This window comes from Arvicola amphibius, chromosome 12, assembly GCF_903992535.2.
Source record: "Arvicola amphibius chromosome 12, mArvAmp1.2, whole genome shotgun sequence".
Classification (NCBI taxonomy): Eukaryota; Metazoa; Chordata; class Mammalia; order Rodentia; family Cricetidae; genus Arvicola; species Arvicola amphibius.
In genome coordinates, this window is record NC_052058.2 from 89,987,475 (window position 1) to 90,012,455 (window position 24,981).

Consider the following 24,981-nt stretch of genomic DNA (forward strand, 5'->3'; position numbering starts at 1 on the left):
GGGTTGAGCATCTTTGCACCTGGACTCCGAATTTTCCCTTTATTTAAAAGTACCACCAGGGAACTTTTTATTATGAACCAGAAGGAAAGTTTCCAGGGTCCATCTGTCCGAGGTTTATCTGTCTTCCCCTTCCCATTACCTGTCAGTTATGTGGCTTTGCCTTGGAGTTGGAAGTGTTTCACGCTGGAAAAGAAGTTAGTGTGAGAAGCATAGAGATGCCTGCACACTTGGCATAGGGGCACATAGAGTCTTAGTTACCTGCATCTGGAAGTGACATCACCCCTGTCACTTTCTGGTAGGACCTTGGTGAAATTACCTGTGCTGCTAATTTTGGTTTTCTTAATCTCGCTATCAAAGCTAATAGCATGCCCTTAGCTTGCAAGTATGTAATGAGATTACTCACGGCAGGAGAGCCACACAGCTGACACTCCGATGGCAGACAGCACATTTTCTTTCCTGTCTATAAAAACACCAGTCTCCAAGTCCTAGAGGCTGGATGCTTGCCCTGCCCATGACAATCCTATACTGATTCTATAGGTAAAGTGGGTTTCCTATATTGATTCTATAGGTAAATGAACTGAGGCAGAGGAGTCACGAGGTCATACTTGTTGAAAGCAGGTGGTTTAAGGCATAGGGTCTGAAAAGTTTGCTTATCTTAGAAACTGGGTCTCCTAACCATTTCCCCAGTGTCTCTAAAACCACAGTAGGTCTGTGGGTATTTCCTGTATGTTTCTGTGCTTCGATTCCAATTTCCCCTTTAATTTCATTTAAATGCACAAATCCAGTTATAGAAGCAGAAACAATTTACAATTAGAAGACATTTTCCCAAGATACTACTTCGTGTCTTAACTCACTACCTCTTAGACTGTGATTGGCAGGCTAATAAGCATCCATGAGAGCACTTTATGCTTACATGGGCGTGTGCATTGCAAAACACTCAAATCTGAGAAACCTTGAGCTAAACCACTGCTTCGTCCGTCCTTTCTTCCTTCCTTCCTTCCTTCCTTCCTTCCTTCCTTCCTTCCTTCCTTCCTTCCTCCCTCCCTCCCTCCCTCCTTTCCTCCTTCCCTTCCTTCTCTCCTTCCATTCTCTCCACAGTGAGAGATGGCCACACTATGAGTTCACTGGGAAAAATTTGCATCCCTTATTCACAGTGGACACTCACCTGGGTCAAGAGGTTGAAGAGACCATCCTTTAAAAATGTCATGTATTTTGGAGTTCACAGGTCTGTTTTTCCCGGGAAGGTTTTTCACATCAGCTTTTTTGTCCTCAGAGCCAGGGACCTTCATGCAGTAATCCAGGAAACCACTCGATCTCATTATTTCTGTGTACCCCTTCTCACAGCCGCAGACTCCTCCCTACGGCACAGAAAATACATTTGTGGTTACACAGGAGTTGTGCAAGTGAATCAAGAAGAATTCAAACATCAGTGAAATCCCTTAAACTTTGCCTTTGATATGTCCCGGAAAGGTGGGAGTTTCAGCAATTGATTGGCCAATGGGATAGAGATCAAATGTGTAATTCATCTTTCTGGATCCTAATATCAGCACTAAATCACTTGTGAGGTTTTGCTAATGTGCTTATAATTTGGGCAGTTTCTAGGTGGGATATCATAGGTATCACAGTGCTTTGAGAATAAGGTGTGTTGACACGTTGTCTCTTCTCTTAGAAGGTTTATGGCATTTCACCACGTTTTCATCTTCAGCTACCCCTCACTGTTTCAGATGCCTGCCCACAGGTTCCAGTTTTGCTCTCTTACTGCAAAGGAAAGCCACAAGTGTGTGCACGTGTTCTATTTGAATTAGGTGATGCTGAATGCTGTCATTATCCAGATGCTACTAGATGTCTTTATCGCCTTGAACCGTTGGTGCTTAGCTGGTCGTGACTGCCTTTCTGCTCGTAGGAGGGCGGTCCAGGTGGAGGAAAGACACTCTACTGAAATCACAGTTAAAGAAAAGATGCCCTCCCCATTACTCTTCATTGTCGTAACCGCAGAGCTACACGATAGCACATCCCTACTTGACATCATGACGATGCGTCTTTTATATTTGCTTCTGAGTTTCTGGTCACTTTCCCGTGTAATGAGTGTCTCTGACAGGCCGACCATGATGAGCAATGATAGGCAAGGGTTCCTATCTGTCTTGAGAAGTGACTCGGAAAATAGTCCATCAGACACCAGAAAATCAGAGAGAAGGAAAAGGGTGTGGTTGTCAGTCTCTATGACTCTGCCAGTATGGCTCTTTATGTACAATTCACCTTCTGGTGCTTTCTGAACAGCTCTCCCTCTGCCTCTTATGGGCATTTAGGACAATCCTCATCCAGCAGCTAATCTTTCTGGGATCATCAGTTGTTGACTAAATTTGATTTTAAGGAGCAATAGCCACTGAAGCTGAATAAAGCACCTTGATACCCTACGAAGGGACAGGTGGCAGCCAGAGAAGCAAGTACGGGAACTAACCGCCCACAGTTTGGTGCATGACGAAGCTATAAGAATGCCACGTCCTTTCAATGATGGCCATTATCACATGGCGGTATTATTGAAACGTATTTACAAGATGAATCTCTATTGTTAGTCTGGGAGAAGAGCTGTATCCAGTTAGTTGTATGTGACAAGGGTTTGAGGAAGAGTTATTTATGTTTTATTAACATGAATATTAATAAGGTTGGGTAAAGACAACTTATATTTTGCAAACATTGTCAGCCCAAATGAATTTATTTTTTCCCTTTTTGATTTTTATTTTCTGCAATCCTACCCACGTCTTTATTGTGGTAAAGAATCAACCCACCTTGAAGTAGGAGAGTCATAAAATATGACTGAGTGCCTAAATTACTTTCATTGAATTGCTTTTCTGGATACACACACTGCAGAAAGAAGCCTGCCTCTTTATGATAGGCAGCACGGCTTTAAAATACTATATATGCATTGCAATTAGTTAGAGCCACTAATTACAGTATAGTGAACATTTGACATCAGTTCGCAAGCAGAAGTGTGTGGAAGGGATGGGGGAGAAAACAAAAACCCTGCATGAAAGAAAATCCAAACAGATATATGCATGCACATACATGCTCACCATGCACACAGACAGACATACAGACAGACAGACAGACACACACACACACACACACACACACACACACACACACACACACAAGCATATTTTTTTCAGTTATGGTCATATTTTTTTTCAGCCGTGGTCATACTAGACGTATTAACCTATTTTCAGCAAACTAAAGCTTTACTCATCCTATAAACAAATTTTGCAAAATACTTTTTATCAAACATGAACAGCCTGAAAATTTCAAATGTGCATGAAAAGCTAAAAATAGAATGCATCCATTAACTAAAGCGGTTATTGGTAGATGGAGCATAAATTAGACAGCTTAAGGGCAGATTTCTTAAACTGCAGTCTTGGCAATAGTTGTTATCCCTCCACATACCTCGAGATGGCGGTATAAGCATGTAAAATGACTGCCTCACTGAAGCAGACGTGCATGCCCCACTACATAGAAATAACACTGAAATTATAATGCCTGTAGGGGAGCCGAGCATGCGACTCACCTGTGTGCAGTATGAGAAAGGTTTTCTGCAAGCTGGCGTGCATTGCCGAACAGCAGCAGGGCGTGCCTGAGGGGAGCAGCCGCCTACAAAGGAAAAATCACTGTTATTTGCGGATTTATCCATGATAACAATGTTAAAAGTTTGCTATTTCCCTTTCCTATTGGGGGCATAGTTATTATTGTTAGCATCATTATTATTTTATCATGTATTAAATGTATATGTCAGCCACATGCTACAACCCTAGCTTATTAATCACTCTTAAGATGTGTCTAAAATGAGATGTTTAGAATTTTTTCATGTTCATTGGTATCACGAGTTTATCGTGTGTCTATAATTGAGAGCAAAGCCTGTGTGCACCTGGATCCGTACAAGAATCGATGAAATCTCTACTTAGGTTCAAGAGCAGCAAACACAGCTGCTTAGAGACTCATTCCATGTAGATATTTCTCTAGTTCCTGGGTAAGCCAGCTAGGCACTAACTAGGCTAATTCCAAAAGCCAAGTAAATGAATGCCACTGTTGTTCCATGAGTCACGTTGCTAAGCACCATGGCCAGGATTTTTATATGGACCAGGCCTAACGAACATACAGTCACCTGGGACCTCCCCGTCAACGTGTGTGTAGAAGCAAACGCATAAAGTCTAGGATGGACCGTCTGATGCTCAACTCAGTTCTTACAGTTATGCAATCGCTTATGCAGGGTTATCTAAGTACTGGGGTTAAAGGAGGGTATGGGGTGTGGCTAAAACCAGGTGCCACACTGGTTTAGTCTTCCTTGAGTCAAAGTGGTAATAGACATGAAATTGTTTGGAGATAACTAGATTGAGAAGTTGATGCACTTAAGGGCGGTGTTTAAACTCTATTCCCATGATGTCAGCTGCATTTACAGGCTCTAGTCTTTGCAGTGCAGTAACTGTCAACCAGTTACACGTTATGGGTGGAAGCCAGCAAAAGGGCTTCAGGCTCAAGGCTATGGAGGAAGAGTCAGGCTTAGACATTTTCTGGGCATGAAGTATCCAAATTGCCACTATTGTTCATAAAACAACAACAAAAAAAAATAACAAACACCAAAGTTAAAAACGAAACAAAACAAAACCCACTGGAATCCAGAGGTAGCACGGGGAGATGAAACTGGTCATGTGGATGTCTGTGGTGATGGCCACACAGCACCTCTCTATTTCTTTATTATGTCTGGGGACAGGGCATTCAGTCTTCAAACTGATGGCCTCCGGGGTGACTTACTACAAGTCATACACATGACAGGGCATCATTTTTAAGCTTTAAGAAGGAAGTTAGGCTCTAGACGTCTTTATCAGCTGATGCCAACGGCCCCAGCCCTCTTGTCTGATGGCCTCATGCCATGCACTGAGAAGGTTCACTGTTCCAGCATAGCCCTCGCCAACTCTGCCAGAAAGGTTTCTGCCCCCTGTGGAGTAGGAGGCCTTCTTTTGGTTCCTGGCTAGGCATACTTATAGAGTACTTAGTTTTATCAGCTTGCAAAATGGAAAAGTAGCTCAAAATAAATTACTATATGGATTAAACTATGGATTAATACCAATAATGTAAAGGCATATAAACAGGATAAAGGAGGGGTTTTGATTCTCTTGCTGCTGCTCACTTCTTCCAGCCTTGCATAAGCTGTTTGTCAGTTGCAGTACTAAAGTAAAATCAATGTCGATTTAATTTGCTTTGACAAGAAGACATCAAAAAATCTTTAAAATTATTGAGAAAACCATTTGTACAATCAAATTGTACCCTCTTTTAAGAATAAGGAATCTTTCCTTCAGACACTTTTCAGGCATTAAGTAATTGCCCTAACCAGGGAAACATTCAAAATCAGCCTGCCGTGGGTAAACACCAGCATCTGTAGCATCTTCATTTTTGTCTTTGCATCATTAAGGACAAAACATTTCAATTTGAAAAGTGTATGTTTATCAGCTCTGCAGAGGAGAATGGGGTGGAGCCTATGGACTGGGACCTGATGCTCAGTGGGCTCCTCTTGGTGATCTCAGAGATGGCACACGCTCCTACTCTTTAGAGATGGCCATCTTAAACTAGCATGCCTCTTCCTCAGATTTACCTGCGATCATGAATTTAGGACTATTTTGTTGTGGTTCAACTGATCTGCTTGGTTTATATGCTTTATAAATCTTTTTTTTGAGACAGGGTTTCTCTATAGCTTTTTAGAGCCTGTCGTGGAACTAGCTCTTGTAGACCAGGCTGGCCTCGAACTCACAGAGATCCACCTGCCTCTGCCTCCCGAGTGCTGGGATTAAAGGTGTGCGCCACCACCGCCCGGTTTATAAATCTTAACATAGGATTGTTGACTTCAAAAACATGAGTGAGGTCTAATGAAAACCATCCAAGAAGACCATCTAAGCCACCTGCTCTTCAACCTTTCTTCAATTTGTAAGTAAATTCCTCAACCGAAGCACATCATGAGGCCTTCCTGACGGCTCTGTGTAGAATTTAGGAAGGAATACCTGTGACGTTAAGGCCATCGGAGCGCTGGCACCACACAGTCCGTTCATTATTGTTCCAAAGACTCGCTTTCCATGTGTAATGATAACATTTGCCGCCTGTACGTGAACACGGAAACAGGGAGTGTATCACACCTCTCTCACCAACACAAGACTCTTCAAAGCATCCCAAGTACAGAAAAATGACCTCATTACCTGTGCAAGGCCGTGTTTCTAGGACCTGTTGGGGGCAGCTGTCTTGATTCTCAAAGGACTGGATTATGAAGGTCCTTGACCTGGATTGGCGGCCCGTGGTCTCCAAGCTTCTCCCTTCGATGCAGGTTAACTCACACTTGCTCCACTCTGACCACTGGGTTATGTGGCAGTCTCCTGGAGAGTCACATGTTGCAGGGCAGGGAACATATTGTGAAAGCAGGCACTGGCATCAGAGACACGGGGCATAGAAGGGGGTGTGTGGGGGAGGTGCAGGGACATGGGTGGCTCCAAATAGTGACGGATTTTCAGTCTGAAAGTACTGTTGTTGGTGAAATAATTTGTGGCTCTCTCTAGTTTAGAAACGAGTGCAAAGATTAGATTGTCATAACACTGCTTCGAGTCAGAGTCGTCACGACTCCAGGATACAGCGGGGCTGCTAGAGGGAAGGTGGGAAGGATCTGGGAGAAGCTGGGGGAGGGAAAACTGCGCCAGAATATGCTGTATGAAAAAACCCCAAGGATCAGCATAACATTGGAAAATGGATGTGCATAGAAGCCGTCGAAAAATGACAAATAAGTCATTGAAATGAGATATTTTGCCTGAAGAATATTTACTTAAGTACACGATGCATAGGCATATTTACTTGTAAATGTAAACATATGGAGTAGACACAGGGTACATAACTTAAATATAAATATTTACATGTGAATGATGTACGCACACATATATGTGCGCACATAACATGTAAATGCACATATGTATGCACATACCATATTGTAAGGAAATATTGCAAAACCTTCAAATATTCAACGCAAGTTATTGCATTGTTAGTATTAAAATCATCATTTTATGTTTAAGTGATGACCTTCACGTCTACACAGAACCTGAGTTTTTACAGTAAACTGACAAGCTTCTTGTCTCACTCCTGCCATGCAATCTGGGGACATTGCTTGGTCCACCTGTTACCTAGATGCTGGGTCCATTGCTCAGTGAGATCAATGAGATGAGATGAGATGCTAGCTTAGTTTTGTTTCTGAGGCCAGTACTGTTTTTGCCTTACTCTATATCTTTCAAAATGTGACCATGCTCATAATTCAAATGCACACCTGGGCAGGGCACGGAGCACAGCTGCTTCTGGACTCCGTCCTGGAAGGGCACTTCTCCACACAGGGCGTCCTCCACACGGACCGCTGTGTGGGATATTGAGCCATTGTGGACGACACAGGAAAAGCTGCGTACCTGTACGCCTTCCCCACAGTCTCCGCCCTGAGAGAAGAAAAGATGCTCTCAGAATTAACCAGATCGAATCTCAGAGTTTGGGTCCCCAAGGAAAGCCCAAAGACACACAGCAACTTCCTTCCCCTTGGAATTCACTCTCGATGGTAGACAATCTCCGAGCTTCTGGGGTTGACGGGGAAAGCGACATAGAAACACAGACAGAAGTTTCACTGTTTATGCCCCCACAGTAAGGTCATTCTGGGACTTGGGCAGAATTGACAAAATGGGAAACACTGCATAATTTGTCTCGAGGTATGTGAGAACATTGTCTGATCTATAACCCCTTCCCAGAGAACATGCACAGTCCCGGAGTGTGAATTTCTCTTTTATTGCTCCTCATTTCTTTGCAAAATTCGGGCTTTTCTCACACAGATCTGGTTGGGATTCAACTAAAACTCTGATTTTTTTTCCCTGTTGCTGTATTGGAGTGATTGTCCCAGTTTGGCTACTGTACTAATACGCTTTGAGGATGCTTCACGCTAGTGTCACTCAGGAAGCTGGGCAACGAGGGAAATCCATCCAGTGCCTCTTTGACACAGAAATGCAGAATTAAAAGGCATGGTGGGTACTGCGCTCAACTATCTGCTGATAGAAATTTTCATACTTGAAGGTTTTGGCAGTGACTCATGAGATGGGTATCTTAACCAGGACTTTAGTTAGGTGTTTATATTTCAAAAAGAAGTCCTTTGGAGATTTGAATGAGTTCAGCTGACAGCTGCATTTCCTCTCTGATACCTAGGAAGCAAAGCTGGAGGCAAAGCTTTGATGTTAAGAAGGTGCTGAGTCTGGATGCCAGTCGGGAGGATCCGACAGGACTGGAGGGAAAGAGGAGGGAAAGCAAACCCAGGGTCATGCATTACACACTGGACTCAGTGCCACAAACAACCACGAACATGTCTTGGTTGCTCATAGCGTCTTCTAGATGTTTCATCCCATGCCTCAGTGCTACTCATAAAAGATGAAGGACGGGGTGGGGGAGGCATTTATAATGCCAGAAACCCTTTCAATCCTATTCTTATTGATAAACACCCATTATGGTATCAATTTTCCTATATAACCAAGTTGAATTTGTTTCAACTAAGTCTAAAAACTGGTAGAGAGCTAGTTTTCTACTTCCTTTTGCTATTGTGGTTACTCTGTGTCTGTCTGTGGAGAGAGAGAGAGAGAGAGAGAGAGAGAGAGAGAGAGAGAGAGAGAGAGAGAGAGAGAGAGAGAGAGAGAGAGGGAGGGAGGGAGGGAGGGAGGGAGGGAGGGAGGGAGAGGGAGACAGAGAGACAGAGAGACAGAGAGATTGAAAGTATCTCTTTATTAGATGACAGTCTGACAGCCCTCTACACAGAAACCTGGGTTTCACCTCTTTCTTGGTCTTTCCTGTCTACAGAGGATAGATAGATACTTCACTTTCTGGATCTTGGAGATGCTGCAGCTGTTGCAGACGCAGGAGTGCAAAAAAAAAAAAAAAAAGTGTCAGTTACAGTAGTGAAGATACTGACCCTGGGCATGGAGTAGGTGTTCTATCTACTCACAAGCCAGCTGGCACTAGCCAAGTATGATGGTATAAGCTTCTGGGCATCAAGGGAACTCATGGGTGGCTGCTGGAGAAGCAAGATGACACAGACTACCAGCTTGGGAACTCTCTACACACAGGACAAGACTGAGGACATTCAGTAATGAAGTTTCAGTCAGCTATAGTTAACTGTGATCTAAAAGGCATCAAATGGGCAATTCCAGAAACAACTTAGGTGTTTAAGTGCATGCCATTCTGAAGAATGCAATAGATTATTTCCAGTCCTTATCCCATGCAGGATCTTTCAAGCATATCTTTTGAGTGTATATTGTCCTTCTTGTTCTAATTCATTATAGTCACTATTATTTCAGAGCATCCAAGCTAGAAATAAACTTTATTTAAAAATTTATTATCACTATTTCTGTATGAGAAAGTTATGCTAAATATTAGGTTCAATATTATCTGATTTCATGCAACCTCTGGAGATCTGTGATGTATCTGTCATTCAAGATAAGACCCTCCCCCCAAAAGAAAAGAAAATGAAAGGAGGTCAAATAGCAAAAAAAAAAAAAAAAAATGAAATGTTAAGTTTGGGTGAATCCAACTTTTAAATCCAAAGTGTAAAGCACAAAGCACTTGAGGCAGCACACAAACTGGAATACCACACACTTTCTTAGGAAAAAAAATTAAGAGAAATTGCAGTTGGTTGGTTTAGCATAGTCTCTCCTAAAGAAGGCTACTCTAAAAAAAAGTCTTCCTTGCACCCATACCCCCACTCCCTCCCTCTCCAGGCCAAAGAGCCATCAGGGTTCCCTACACTATGTTGAGTCCAAGGTCCTCCCAACTCCCCCCAGGTCCAGGAAGGTGAGCAACCAAACTGACAAGGCTCACACAGAGCCCGTCCGGGGAGGAGGAGGGGAGGAGATGGAAATTTTTAATTAAGAAAAAAGAAAAAAAAGTCTTCCTTATGCTGAGTAATTTATAAGTGATGGGCATGCACTCCTCGAGTGAGTCTGAGATGTTCAACACTACAGTGCCCATATGGACTCCTTATAGATAGGACTCTTGTATGTCCAGGGGGCCAAGAGCAGGTGCCTCGGGCCTTCTGTCATGAGGGTAGACCCTTCCTAGCACCTCCTACTGATGTCATTCTCCTCTTACATTGTGGCCAGTCTTCAGCATAAGAGTTAGGAAGAGCCCAAACACACCATGGCAAAGGTGGGACCAGTTCATGATTGTCGTTTATGAAAAGTATCACAATTTTAGCCCTAAATGCATTTTTGTAGAGAAAAAGTTTAAAAATCAATCCACAGTATAACATTCAAAACAAATGCTCTGGTAAAAAAAAGTCACTGTCTAAAATGGAAAATAACAAGAACAAACTGAATTTTGGTTTTGGTGGGGAGTGCTCCTTCGTAACTTAACATCTGGATGATGGCATTGCTGATGTTGCTAGGTGCAGTTTTGCTGATGAGTATGAGGACTTTGTGTACTTGGAGACAAGTCTAAAGACATTGCAGCGGATACAGGCTTTCAAAGTCCTGATACCTCCAACTGACGGGATGAATGGAGGAGAGTTTCCTTTTGACGGTCCATCAGGCAGCTTGTGTAGCTGTGCAGAAAACGAGCCTGCACTAGGGATCATCTTAAAAACCAAGACAAACAGTGGTAGGCTCCCACTGTGTATCCTTGGATCAGCCCACATTCATCCTTAATCTGTTATACTTTTAAGAACAGCGCCCACATGAAGAGAAATCAGCATCAGGACTGACAATTCCATTCATGAATCAAGCACTCCCTTGTATAGAATTTATGCCCTACGGTCTGAAGGCAGACCCCATCCTTAGAGCAAGATGGTAAACAGGGAGCGTTCCCTCACCCACCCTCACAGCCCTGATCTTCAGTGGGGTTTTATTTACACTGAATTTTCACTTCTACCAGATGTGAAGAGACAGATGACACTAATAAACATAACTATAGTTTCAATCAAAAATTTTAGTACCAAATACAATTCATTGAGCTCTTAATTTATTTGGTACTGTGCTAAGGATTTCATATACTTAGACAAGTAGAGAAGCTCTGACTACTTAGAGCTGTTAGGTTATTTCTGAATTCATCAATCAGCACGAGTCCACAAACAACAACAAAAAGGATTACTGAACAAATGTACCACATAATTTTGTTCCTCTGAGACTTATAAAGACACATGGGCATTTAATTTCTGCTGTATTACAAAGCTGCTCAACACAGCCATCTTGACAGGGGCACTGAACATCTTTATAAGAATACTCTGAAGATTTCTTGATGTGTAATCAAAGTTATCGTTGCCTAATTAAAATAAGCTTCTGAATATGAACTGAAGGATAAACTACTAAAAGACAGAAACAAAATCAATGCACCTTTTTCTTAAGCCCAAAACTGGCAAGAAGAAGCAGTCGAAGACCAAGCCCATGTCAGTGTCTGGAACATGCAGTCAAGTCACCAGGCATTTATGTTTCAGGCCAATAAAAAGTAATTATTAAGGAAAGGGTTGCAACCTTGTCTCATGTAAGAAGGCTAGAATATAGCTTCTATCCTCTTTTCATCTCCTGCCCATAAGCAAGGCATTGTCAGTGCCAAAAGTTAACTTTTAATAAACACAATCCAATGCAAGCTGTGCATTTCCAGAGTCAGGGTTTTGCTTAATTAAAAAAATTCTTTGATATTCCCAGCAAACAAAGGCAAAAAAAAAAAAAAAGCATAGAATTCTTGAGGATGCCAAAGAGATCGGCAGTTCTGTGACCCAGCTTGTTATAATCAGTGCCTAATGAATGACTGTTTACTCTCCTGGCAGTGGAACTCTGTGTGAAACAAACTCACTTGCTTGCCTTTTTCCATGTTCTCTACTCTGTTAAAAATAGTATGTGCCCAGAACCTGGTGCTGTGTAATTTATTCAATCACTATATTTGATGAGATAAGTACTTTGCACATACTGAGAAGCATTCTCTAAGTGTCATTGCATGACTTACCTCCAATTTACATGCCGACCAGTTGCCAAGGACCCAGCTATAGCAGGGCATCACTGGGCAGGGCTTCTGCTGGGTGAGCTCTGTGGGGCATTGCCGTCCTTCTCCTTGGGTGGGCATAATGATAAATCGACTCCGGCTCATTCGACCTAAAGTAATGAAGGAGGTGTCAGTTATTGGTTAGCATCTGGCTCAGAAATGGAGGGAAGAATTGTGGCCTTGTATGTGTAAATCTACATTCTATGGCATTGAACTCTGTCCCGCCCACCTCACTTTCCGGTTTCTGCCATTTCAACTTAGATTTTGAGAGATACATAAACTATCTCAAAATTGATATTTCAAATGATCTGAAATTATCCCCATCTTCTATGTTAGTCTGAAATTTGCATCTCTGTCAAACAGGTTGATTTTGTAAATCCTATAATGCCAATTTCCTTAACAAATGTTTATTTATTGAGCTTTATTGTGATCAAGGCTTCTTGCTTTGCAATAGCTAAGCAAGGGATAAAATTGTCATATATACCCTCTGCCTCCAACAAGGGTACAAATATTAAACACAAATAGAGAAAGTTGCATGTTTTGGTCCATTAGGGTCCAAAACAATGAGGTCCAAATGCCACATAAGCAATTACTCTAAGACATTCCACAGGATGGTCACACCCTGAGCTCCTTACAGTTTTCCCAAGTTAATTCCATAAGACCAATTTTCCTAGAGATCGTGGGCCCATTTCTTTCTTCACCGAGCACAAGAAAAAAAATTGTAGGTTGACTTATATGGAGAAACCAATGGTGCTTAAAAAAACCATATATTCCAAAAGAGGTACTCCATGCCAAAGTCAGAGGAAAGAGTGGGCTAAGTGTGGCAGAGTAAATGACGTTTCCTCACGACACAGAAGCACTTTCAAGAAAAGCTCAAAAGAACAGCAGACGGAGTGACCCAAGATCTTCACTTCAATCCTCCCATCTTTTCATGGCCCCTTCATGCCTGTTTTTTCTTACTGATGAGTATGGGACACATTTAGTTTAATTATTGCTATAAGATTTATCTTGTTTATGAAGAGGATAAAATTTCCCTGTTACACAGGGAATCATGTTAGTGTATTGGACACATGTTGAAGAAAGTCAGAGTTCTACGGGAGTAAGCACCGATGCATACCCACCCCCGTGCCCCATGCCAGAAGGAATCAGAGAGGATTTTCGTGAAATGTTGAACTTGAAACAGAAGAGTGCTACGTAGATGTGGAATGAAGAGAGTGCTGTGCTCAGGGTTGCAAGAGAAGGACGTCTCCAGCTGCAGGATAGAAGAAGAGACGTCTCCAGCTGCAGGATAGAAGAGACGTCTCCAGCTGCAGGATAGAAGCTAATCTGAGGACCTGACAGTAGCCACAGGGCTAAAACAGTGGCGAGGACAAGAAGATCTAGAGAAAATTCTGTGGTCTTTCAGTAGATGTGAAATAGCCTACGTGTCTATACGACAACAAATAGAATTGCATGTTTATAGCATTAATTTGAAAGCCTCAGGGCACATACTTCCACAGGACAAGATCAATTCCTATCATTCAGAATATTATCACAGTCTTTAGTGATCAAGTAAATCTCTCATTGAGGAAACTTGAAGAAAACCAGGAAGTTCCTGAGAATCTAAGTTCTTTAGTGGGTGAGTCCTGTTGCTGACATTGTACTCTTAATGCATTAAGCACTAACTGAAAAGAGCACCAATTGAGGGGGCTGGAGGTGTAGCTGAGTGATAGAGCTCCATCCGAGCATGTATGAGCCCTTAGCTTCTCACAAAAACAACGTCACTGAAAACCCTAAGGGTTATTTGTTTATTTCATACTTTTTATAAAATATCTACATCACATTATCGAGAATACTAAAATAATATTAAAGCACTTATTGAAGTGGTGCCTTGACAATATTCTAAATGACTTATATGTACTGACTCACAATAGAACAATCTCAGAGAAAATTCTATTTGTCTGTCTTACAGGTGAGAAAAATAATTCCCAAAGCACTTACTTAGGCCAGTTATCTAAAGTTAAACACCAGTCACGTGGAGAATTATGGCCATATCGAGGATGCTTCAACCACGCTGTTGGGTTAAACAGCAAGAAGTTAGGAGCGTTAACTACCGAGGACAGTTGTGGAGGACATCAATGGAACTTCTGACAATAGACTCTGTGTGTGTGATAATATGGGGTTGCTGAATCACTGTGCATCTTGAGCACAGAGCACAGTGCATTTGGACATTTCCCAGAACCATTAAAATCAAAGTATAGTTCAGTCATCATTCATAAAATTGCTGTCTATAGCCTGTGAACATATTTGGCTCAAGATTTCATATGAATTTTTGATCAAACTCTTCAAAATTAAATTTTTGTCTATTCTATTGGCCAAAAAAGTACATATTATCTAATACATTATAGCAACATTATTTTGGGGGTTTGTAATTAGATTTACAATGTAATGATAAAAAGAATGTATTTTATTATGACCAAATAACTCTGAGTTTGTTCTCAACTTGATGGTGTGTTGATGACTAGTACTTTAGAATCATATTGTTTATTTCCATTCAAGTGACAGATATTTTCTGTTGTAGATGAAAGCAAAGGAAATCTAATAAGTGCAAAGGAAAACATTACGATGTTACAGGTGGAATGATGGAAGTGGAAAAGGATGAATGATAGGGAGGGAACCTTAGATGGGGAAAGAGATGGGGGAGTGGGGTAGAGGAAGGGTCAGCGGAATAGCTAACATCAAGGATGTTTGAAAAGGCCATGTGGAAACTCACTATCCTATCAGCTCCCCCACCCCATACCTACACACAAGTACACATGCGTGAATATGCACAATGTATTTATATTCATATAAAGTATTTAGCTGGAGTTAACTTACACAGGGGATAATGCTCCTCCCGGTACCTTAGGTTGTCAAATAGAAAGTTCAGTGCCAGATGTGGGATTCTTTCCCTTGAGTTATTGATTAGGAAAGTCCCAAAAAACCCCAATAATACATATTTTTCTTAGTTGCCTGCTAGAACTTGATGGTAAGATCTTATGGCTAAAGATACTACACATGTTGGCTATAAAACATGGAGAAATCAAACTGGTACTGACAAGGAAGCTTCCTCCTTGTTGATGAGTTTTTGTGGTACCAGGAGGTGCTCTGTAGTTGGCAGGGGGCTTAGGAAGAAAAGCATCAATAGTCTTACTCAGCCACCACCACTGCTAACTACAATAATGACCTGTGTGGCAAGACAGTCTCTGGGGTGCAATAGTGGCATGAATGATAAGGGGCTCACAACCACTATCTGATTGGATTTCCAGCTCACATCACGGGAGGAAACATAAACCTCATACTGAAAATCTTGCCAAGGACCCACAGTTGGGGAACTCTCAGACCCAGATTATTCTGCTAATCAGACACAGTAAATTCATATATCCCCACCCATAGATCAGTTCATCTCTCATATCTCATTGATGAAGATACCATCTGATAGTGGTTAATGCTGAAACTCACAATTGATCAAAATGCTTTGAATAAATGTGGCTGGAATGTTCAGCCTCATATGAGACATCTATATGGTACCCTTCTGTAAGGCTCATGGACGTAAGTGGAAGAATTAAGAAGATCATAACAGCCAGAGGTTAAGGAACATCAGAATGAAACAGGGTTTTCTGGACACGATAGGACCTCTGTGTTCATGAACTCAGAGCCACAGAGGTGGCTTGTACAAAATCAAGCCAATCAACATCCTAGCAGGGAGGGAAAGGGGCTCCTGAGCACCCCAAAGCTAAGCAGCTATGGATGGCTTTCTTTAAGGGTGTGTTCCCTGGTAGGGAACCAGCCCCAGTGAGAGCCTTACACCATGTAGTTCAAATCGTCCTTGTGAGTTGTAAAGTTAAACGGAGAGGATATGAGGTGAGGAGGTGAGGAGATGAGGAGGTGGGAGTGAACTTGGAGGCGTTATAGGGATCAAGGGGTGAGAGCGACAACACACATTGTATGAAGTTCTCAAGGAACTAGAAAAAGTTTGACAAACAGTGATGATGCTATTGTTGAAACAATGAAAACTTCAGGGCAGTCATTGTGAGCACAGCCAGAGGGCTGATCCTGTCTTTTATATCCAGACACGAAGATAAGGTCTTCAAATGTGCCTGTCACTAGCAAGAATCATACAGGAAATCTTTATTTTAAAACCCCTTGTTATTCAAGAATTTTTCAGGTTCAGCATAAATATTTCAGTGAAGACATGAAAGCACGAATGGGGCTGGGGTATTTACAGGCTCCATTATGTCCCTTTTCTTTTTAAGTCAAGGATATTTTGGTTATATCAAATAGCCAATGTATCCCTATAATTAAAGTCTCACCAATTCTGAACTTTCAAATTAAAAACGGAGCAGGAAAAAATGCAGATGGTACCATGATGTGGGATTGGTCCTCCCAGGAGAGTGGTGCAGGGTTTTCAGGATCCATTTCATACTGGACGGAACTCTTAGCCTAGAAGAACCCTTAGAGGCCACATGCAGCCTAGTTTGTGATTATGAATTTTTCAGGGGGAGGGAGAGTGTGGAAGATATCGTCAAACTGCAGGCATTGAAAGTCAATGGGGATGGAGGAAGAAGATTTTAAAATGGCCAAGGAACAGTGGAGAGAAATCTGGACCTGGAACCAGACATCCATAGTTGGAAACAGTTCTTTCAAATTAACAGCTAGAAAATGACGTGACTCTATGAAAGTAATTTGAGTCCTCTGAGCATGAATTTCCTGTACTGTAAAATAAAACGAAGAATCAGGAAGGGCCTTATTATCTGAGGATAATTCAGGTTGGGGAAAATGTCATTTAGAAGTGAGTCTCTTTTAAATGGAAATGAAATTATTTTTAATAAGTACTAAAATGTTTAAATGGGATTCTTTTTCTGGAACCTAGAAGCTTGTAACTGAGTTTATCCAATGTCGAGTGCCATACAGATCATAATTATGACTGTGTGCTCACCATCAGGATAAAGAATAGATCAACCATGCAGGTTTCTTACGTAAGTTCCTGATTATACTATGAAAACCCATTTTCCATGACTGGGACTTCTTGCAGATCATATCGTCTTTGATCTTTCAGGCACTCTTTATGCCTTTGCCTCCTTTGACTCTTCAGTGTGAAGACCAGTCCTTTTAACAATTCATTTGCTGTGGGTCCCCATTCCACCTATACCTGGTGATTGATTAACACATCCCCTGACAAATGGTAGAATGGCATGCTGACAGAGGAAACCTGTGGGAGGAGCATGGCTTGAGAAGCTCATGAGCATATAGAGTCCTAGAGACTCACATCAAAAAGACTTGGGTGCAAAACATTCAGATGAATAGAATGAACTAGCTATATCTCACACTGTAAATGAACATCTCATGGGGGTGTCTAACATATACTGTACACATGTTCAAGTGTTTACATTTTCAACTTTTGAGATTATAATATAATTAAATTTCTTCTTTCTCTTTCCTCCCTTCAAACCTTTCTATATACCTTTCCTTTGTCTCTTTCAAATTCAAGTCTTTTCCCATCAGTTGTTGCATACATCTCTTTATATAGATGTACATATATGTTCCTAAAACCTACTCTGTCTCCACAATGTTACTTGTATGTATGTTTTCTGAAATATTTTTATGTAAGTTCTAAGAACAAGCATTCAAATAGGTCTGTATTGAATTCACAAAGAATGGTCCCTGATGCCTCCTGTATCTTGTTACTTTTGGAATGTACACAGCTATGAAATTCATAACCTGCCATATTCCCTATCTTCTGACCTGGGTTTCTTCTGTTTTCTGGGTGACAGGAAAGGGTGCTGCCATATGTACCCCAGGTTTCCAATGTGAGAAGGAAGAATTTCCTTGGGCATGCTCTTGCTTTCTCTTGCTTGGATTTATGTTTCTCAAAATAAGCACAAGGGAAGATTCTAGTCATTCAGGGGACCCTGGGTTTGGTGATGAGAGCAGACGGTATGCCTAGTGACTGGCATCTTAGAGATGAAGGGAAGGGGTTGATTTCTTTTTGTTCAGGTTATTCCTGCAAAATAAGTTTCCAGTTTAAGATCGACATAAATGGCCATGTCTGCTGTTAGCTAGTGGTCTGCCTCTCTGAGCTGTTTCCTTTCCTTCCCCTGGGACCACCAAGACATCATTATAGCCAACAGTGGTACTGTACTAACTATCCAATGAATAAGAGCTATTTATTAGGGAAAAAGATTATATGGCAAGACCTCTAGAGATAAATAAGGCATAGAATACTAGTTTTGAAAACTAAACTGGAAGCAGAAACAGAGCAATCCCAGTACTTGCACATGGAGGTGAAATATATATTGGCCCCACTCAGATTTCCTTTGGACTCAGCAGTTTTCAAACTACATAATAAGACCACACCGACAAGGCACTTGTGAGGCTTTAAAGCAAATTTGAAAGACCTCAAAGCTGGCTAAATACTTGTCAAGATTTTTCACACAGAAATGAAATGAATATAAAGATTTTTTTCTTTAAAAAAAGTCTCAAACAGAGAAACAAAGCACAGCACTTGGCCATTCTGATTGTACAACCAGATATCAGGGGCCATCATGCCCTGTCCTGCAGCACGCTTCAATAAGAATTCTACTGGGGCCCAGAACAGAGTTGACGAGTTAGCTGTTTTGGATAACTATAGACAGATTTGATGTGCTTCAAGAAAATAACATGGGGGATAGTGTATGTATATGTAAGTGTTGATGGATAGAAAACACGAGAATAAAAAAAAAAGAGAGAGCACTGGGTAACCCCCAACAGCTCATTGTTGAGAACATCTAAGCAACAGATGCAAATGCACTGCTGGATGCTTGTGTGCTGAGTGTATAGTCCTGGAGATACATTACTGCAGCCGCAGCAGGACACAAAGAGACCTGGGCCTTCTAATATGCTTATGAGTATCTCTATGTTTGTCTCATGTTCCAATAAGGAAGGAACTATTTCTTCTTAATATGAGTATATACTGTATGCTTATTGGTATGGAGTGGTCATCCAGAAATTGAGATCTCCAAGGAGCTGGTCAGTTACCACTCAGAAAAGGGGACTGTGACATGAAATTCAGGCTAACACTGGTCTTTATTGATGAGCACCCCAAAGTAGACTATTGAATAAAGTATTTCCACCTTCTTCCCTTACAGATTTAGTCTGATTTCTGGCACCTGCTTATTTACTATTGCCCAAGAGTAATCCCTAGCAGACGTCAAGATAAACAAGAAAGAGACAGTCAGGTTCACCTTGCTAATTTCAATCATGTTTCTCTGTAGTAAGGCATGTTCTAAGAAGTGCGTCACTGGTAAAATGCTCCGTACTGTCGAGGGAAGGACTAGTTAGTTCATTTGGGAAGCTACCCTGTGTTTTATGCGGGGTTGGTGTGCCTGTCCTTATTTACCTCCTTTGTCTTCCTTGTTCTGATTCTGGTGCCTCTCATTCTAACTCTCCAATCTGTATTCCATCAACTTAAGGAAACAAACCCCTTCTCCAGGACCTCAGGCTGGGGATACATCTATTACTAAACTTAGTAAAGACACCATTAATTGAAGTGTAGAGACTTTACACACTGTCCCAGAATCTTAGTTAGTACTGAATACATGATTGCTTTAGTTCAAAAGCATCTGCTTTTCAGCAGATTTCACCTGGCCCTTGTCACGGGTCTTGGGTGCTAGGATTCAGTTGCTAGGTCTTTTGAGAAAGTTCACTATTGCACTTTTCTTTGTCCTCTGAATTCCTATGATTTTTTAACCTGAATTCACATTTTCCTTTAGCAAAAAGTAATTGATGGTAACATATCCATGCCCTTCTCTCCCACTAAAACTCCCTTGTTGTATGAACTCATCCTAATGAGTTACCAAGAACCGTGCAGTTTCATTGCACACGAAACACTCCGTTTCAGGCAGATGGACTTGTACTACAGTGTGATTGAAACTGTACTTCTGATAAGTATCACCTGCAGTTTTTACATTAATTTTAAACGTAGGCATTGCTGAAGATGAATTTGGGATCAGGGCTAATGTCTGACAAGGTGGAGAAATTACAGTACTGAGCCATGATTTAATGCCCACTCTTGGCCCTGCTCTGGGCTTTGTTAGAGATGAGAGATGTGGGAATGAGTCTTCACTCAGAGTTGTAGCCCCACAGGCTTGTTCTCCAGAGAGATTCCTTGGGTCATCTGAAAATTGCTTCAAGGCTCCAGACATCTTTCATCCTAGAGAACATCCAACTTGGGCAAGAAAAAGACAGCTGAGGCTGCTGGAGTCCAGATGACTTTGGGCTCAGCCAAAACCATCTGTCTAAGAGAGAGGTTAGTTACTGGAAGAAGTAACAAGACTACTTAGGGGTCAAGACAGACCATGGCTTCAGAAGAGGTCTTTGAAAGGAAGATGATGAAATGCCTTTAAGTTCTGCTTGTTGTTAGAGCTCTAGGCTTTCCGTGGTAGACTGTGAGCATCTGATTTAACTATTTGCCCACCTACACCAAGGCAAATTGGCATGGCTCTTTCCTATTTCTTAAAGCACTAATATACCCATGTTCCAAACTTAGATTGATTTCCCCTGCTTGTTCTGGAATGTTTAAGTGGATTACAAGAATGTTTATAAAATGGCATAGCATCAAACCAGGATCATTTGTATAGGAGGCAACTACAGACTATTACATGCAAAGGTCTATTAGAAGAAAACCAGGATCATGTGTATAGGAGGCAATGAGAGACTATTATATGTAAAGGGCTACTAGCAGAAAAAAGCATTCTTAGAGTCATCCATACACAGGTTCAAATGCAGCCTCTGCAACAGACACACCATATCTCTTGCTAGCTATCACCAAGCTGACACACTGTGTCTCTGTGCTGGCTATATGTCAAACTGGAAGCACACATCATCCAACCATTATGAAAAAAAAAATTCCTGACATCTCTGGCATTGATAACTGTGTTCTTGATCAATGGATATTAAAAACAAAGCAAACTGCCCCTCTGCTATCTCTTCATTTTGTAGAATAAAATACCATGGCCCCCACAAAAGACAAGTTAGCCTTTTAAAGCTCTAAAACTTGCTACTGAAAAACCAGCCTCTGAGGTCAAGGTCCTGGGCCTTTGTGCCCAGACTTCCCCATTCTCTTTTGTAGCTTCCTGACCTCCTGCCATAAGAACCAATTATTCCATAGAGTAAAATGAGCTTAAATTGTTAGAATGATTAGTCTTGTGCCCAGTCAAAATTTACATACCAGTCAAATTTTATGCAGATATCAAAGGAAAGGTTACTGGTTTGCCTTGACATCTTGAAACGTAAAAAAGAAAGGAAAAGAAAACAATAAGAAAAGTTCTCATGGATTGGAACTCCTATAAAATTAGTTTGTTTTTTATTTCAATGTGGCCTAGAAGAGATGGAAAAATTACAAGCCATCTGGGAAATTCAAGAAGCGGGCTGGATTGTATGGTATAGAAAAATAGTATCAACTCATGTACACTGAATGAAGAAACTATAAAATAGCAAAAGAATCATGGTCTGGAATTAATAACACTTTTAGAGTCTTATTGGTTAAGTGATAATTATAAATAATTCATGATATGCTAAATATAGGGAGCTCTACATTCCAGTGAGCTGATGAAAACTCAATAGACAAAGAACATGACTAATCCAAATATTAAGCTCTTCTATTACTAGCTTTGATCTTGGAGCGCTCTCTCAAAAGATCCCCCAGTGAAGCTGAGAATCAGCTTCTTCCTAACCTGAAAGAAATTGGATTCAAACCGTTCTGACCTTGAAATCCTTAACACAATTAAAAACTATATGACAGGCTCCAGGTGTGTGCTAAAGAGGCAGTTCATAAGCTTGGAAGATGCAGTCAGAACCCATTTCAAAATTTCCCTCAGATCAATGACATTCTGTGAGTTTGATGGTGAAGCCTGGCTCCCTGGGCCAACAACTCGGTGAATTCATAAACAGAGGTAATTGTGTGAACTTCTCCGTTTGATACAGCAGTCAGCCCAGAGCTGCAGGTGCCGAAGGCTGACTCTCAGGGAACTCCCTCCCCCTCTTTAATGTGACTATGCACGCTTTATCTCATCTTACCTCTCTGTCCCCTGGCCACAATCAGCAGGACAAAAGAGGAGCTCATACAGAACTCAGATGCTGGCACACTGCTTAGCAGAGGCGAGCATGTCTGCAGATGTTTCTCAATGATAGCATGTAACCTTTCCGACTCCAGGAATAAGTTTGTGCTATGCAGGCCTGCATTTGATGGATACTGATTGTTTTATTGTTTCCGGGCTGGGGCATGACTTAAATACAGAATTTCCACAGTCTAGAAACAAGGAGGAATGATGGCTCAAGGTTGGAGCAGGAAGGCTGAAGTAGTGGGAAGATCGGGTGGGGTGTAACCATAACACCATTCCTTCCACACAGTCTGGAAGAAGGTGCTTCAAAAGCCAATGGACGTGTATAAAATCCCCCCATGGAGTGTGATATTTTACTCATTATTTATCTATCAAATTGAGGCCAAGTTCAAGAATATATGATTGGAGTAATACTCATCTTTATATTTATGTCTGTAGGTTGTAACTGAAGCCTTTAACACAAAGACTGTCAAAAATGCTTGTGAGATTCAGCGTTGAGCATCCTTGTGAAGGTGTCACTAGTTTGAAGGGCGGTGGCACCTTGGTCTTTCCTCTTGGGCATAGCAGCCGCTCTTCAGTGCCACCCTTTCCCCTCTTTCCTGAGTCTTGTAATGTTTCATCAGATTTAGTTTTACCTTATCGCTTAGTATTCCTAATCCGTGTGTTGGTCTCGTCACTCCTCTTTCCGCCGGGGTACTGGCTTTATGAAGTTCTTTGCTCTGAGATCTTATCTGTTCCCTGCAGTTTATCCCGAGCTCCTGGCAGGGTGCCATGTACTCAGAATGTGTCCACTGAGTAATATACATGACGTAATTTATTTCCCACCTTGACAGTCAGAGGGGGCATCATGACGTACCAGGATAGTCAGGAATTCACTTTTTTTTTTAGATATAAACCTTTTATTTTATTTATTGTTTAAAAACAATCTTTTTTCCTCACTCTATATACCAACCCCAGTTCCCATTCCCTCCCCTCCTCCTGCTCCCCCTACCTTTCTCGCACCCCACTCCCCATCCACTCCTCAGAGAGGGTAAGGCCTCCCATGGGGAGTCAAAAAAGTCTGGCACAACCCTTTGAGGGCAGGACCACGACCCTCCACCTGTATTTTTCTTGTGACCAGAGCAATGACTGAACAGAGCCACATTTTTGTTGCTGGCAATTTTTCCCAATGTCAGGATTGCAGAACATTTTTGAGCTGTATTTTTACATCAAGCATTTTAGAACATAAAGATGTCTACGGATTAAGAAATGAACCCCCTCTCCAAGAAATTATCACATTCATGAAAAGTTAGCTGGAGCCGATGCCTGACTAATTACATGTGTGCATGGCTTCAGTTCAGAAAATAGTCTTTCTTCTGAAAACTTGGATCCTTTGTCTTATTTGTTATCCTGTGGATTTTGGAAAGTTGAATTTAGGCTGAAGCTGGAACCACCTAGACGTCTCGAAAGCCGGGCTCGGGTTTCGGAGGTATTGTGGGTTTCTTAGCGATATCTGCAGTGTGATGAGTCCTCAGCATTAGCAGAGCTGCTTGAGAATGAGAAGCGACATTTTAACAGGAAGTATTTGCTCTGGGATTCTGCGCGTAAAGGTGAAGAGTTGGAAAGACGCAATGAGCTTTTATTTCTCAGGGGCTTGTTACAGCCACAGTTAGGCTTTTCAGGAAAAATAACAAGAAATGTGTTTTCTGTCTCCACCTATTTGCTACATTCTTGGGTGTGGGGAACAAAGAACTTCATTACTTAGGGAGAGAGAAAGGAAAACAGCCGTAGTAGGGGCTGGCTGCCTTTAAGCTCAAGATCCAGGCTGGAACTCTTCTCCCCTCAGAGTTTGACTTCTTGTGGTCTAGAATCAGCTGGACAAGGCCAAATGACAACTGAAATTGTTCCTGAAATCATGTAGTCTGCTGCACGGGACAGAGGAGATTAGCTCATGAATAACCAGAGCAAGGATGATGTCGACCTCTGGGGAAGGTGGACATGGTGACCAGGAAGCAGCGGTGGTGGCGGTGGTAAGATGGGTTGTGTGAGAGAACATGGTCTGATCCGAATGGCACCCGGAACAGCGTGTGCTGGAGCAGAGGGGGAGCAGGGCAGGGGAAGCAACCGAGACAGACAATGTGGGCCAGCTCTCTCTATTAAAGGGCATTGTCACAAGAAAGCCCATCCTGTAGCTAAGCCCACCGCTGGGCTGAAGAGAGATGACTGTGGAGTTAGCAACATTGTGTTAGCAACATTGTCATCTGTGAGTTTTTATCAGCAAGAACTGCCTGCTGCCTGTTTATTTGCAATGAGTTATCCTTTGTCTGGACTGTAAGCTGCATGAAGGCAGGGGAACTGCCACTGTGTTCCCACGGTGGTACCGAGAAACACAGCCTACGTCAAGCACATTGGTTTAATAGATGAATGATTGTGTGAGCAACTAGAAGTCAATAGGAGAACACTTGATGGCATTTGCAGTTTTAAAGTATCATTTAGTTTATGATTAACGTGGAGTTAGGGCTGGAGAGATGGTTCAGTAGTTAAGAGGATGTACTGCTCTCACAGAAAACCTGAGATGCTTTCCAGCACCCAAGGCTCACAACAATCTGTGACTTCAGCTGCAGGAGCTCTGATGCCTTCGTCTGGCCTCTGTGGGAACGTGTACTCATGCACAAGACACAAATATCTACATGATTTTTTAAAAAGTTTGCAAAAATATTGAGTAAAAGGAAGAAGATGAATTATGAAAGGAGCTATAAAGATGATTGAACCTATTGAGGAATTTTGAAAAGTATCCTAGGAGCCTTGGAATCTTCAGTAC

The 24,981-nt window shown here is 41.7% G+C and overlaps 1 protein-coding gene across 1 annotated transcript in view; it reads right to left on the reverse strand.

The window, feature by feature from the left end:
* The window catches only part of Thsd7b (thrombospondin type 1 domain containing 7B), a 705,347-nt gene that overhangs the window by 11,618 nt on the left and 668,748 nt on the right, over positions 1-24,981 (reverse strand). The window contains exons 20-25 of the mRNA XM_038349733.1: positions 12,028-12,173; positions 7,340-7,499; positions 6,234-6,407; positions 6,042-6,137; positions 3,560-3,642; positions 1,166-1,358 (exon numbers count right to left, since the gene is read on the reverse strand). Of these exons, the coding sequence (XP_038205661.1) occupies positions 1,166-1,358; positions 3,560-3,642; positions 6,042-6,137; positions 6,234-6,407; positions 7,340-7,499; positions 12,028-12,173 (852 nt within the window). The remainder of the gene's footprint in view (positions 1-1,165; positions 1,359-3,559; positions 3,643-6,041; positions 6,138-6,233; positions 6,408-7,339; positions 7,500-12,027; positions 12,174-24,981) is intronic.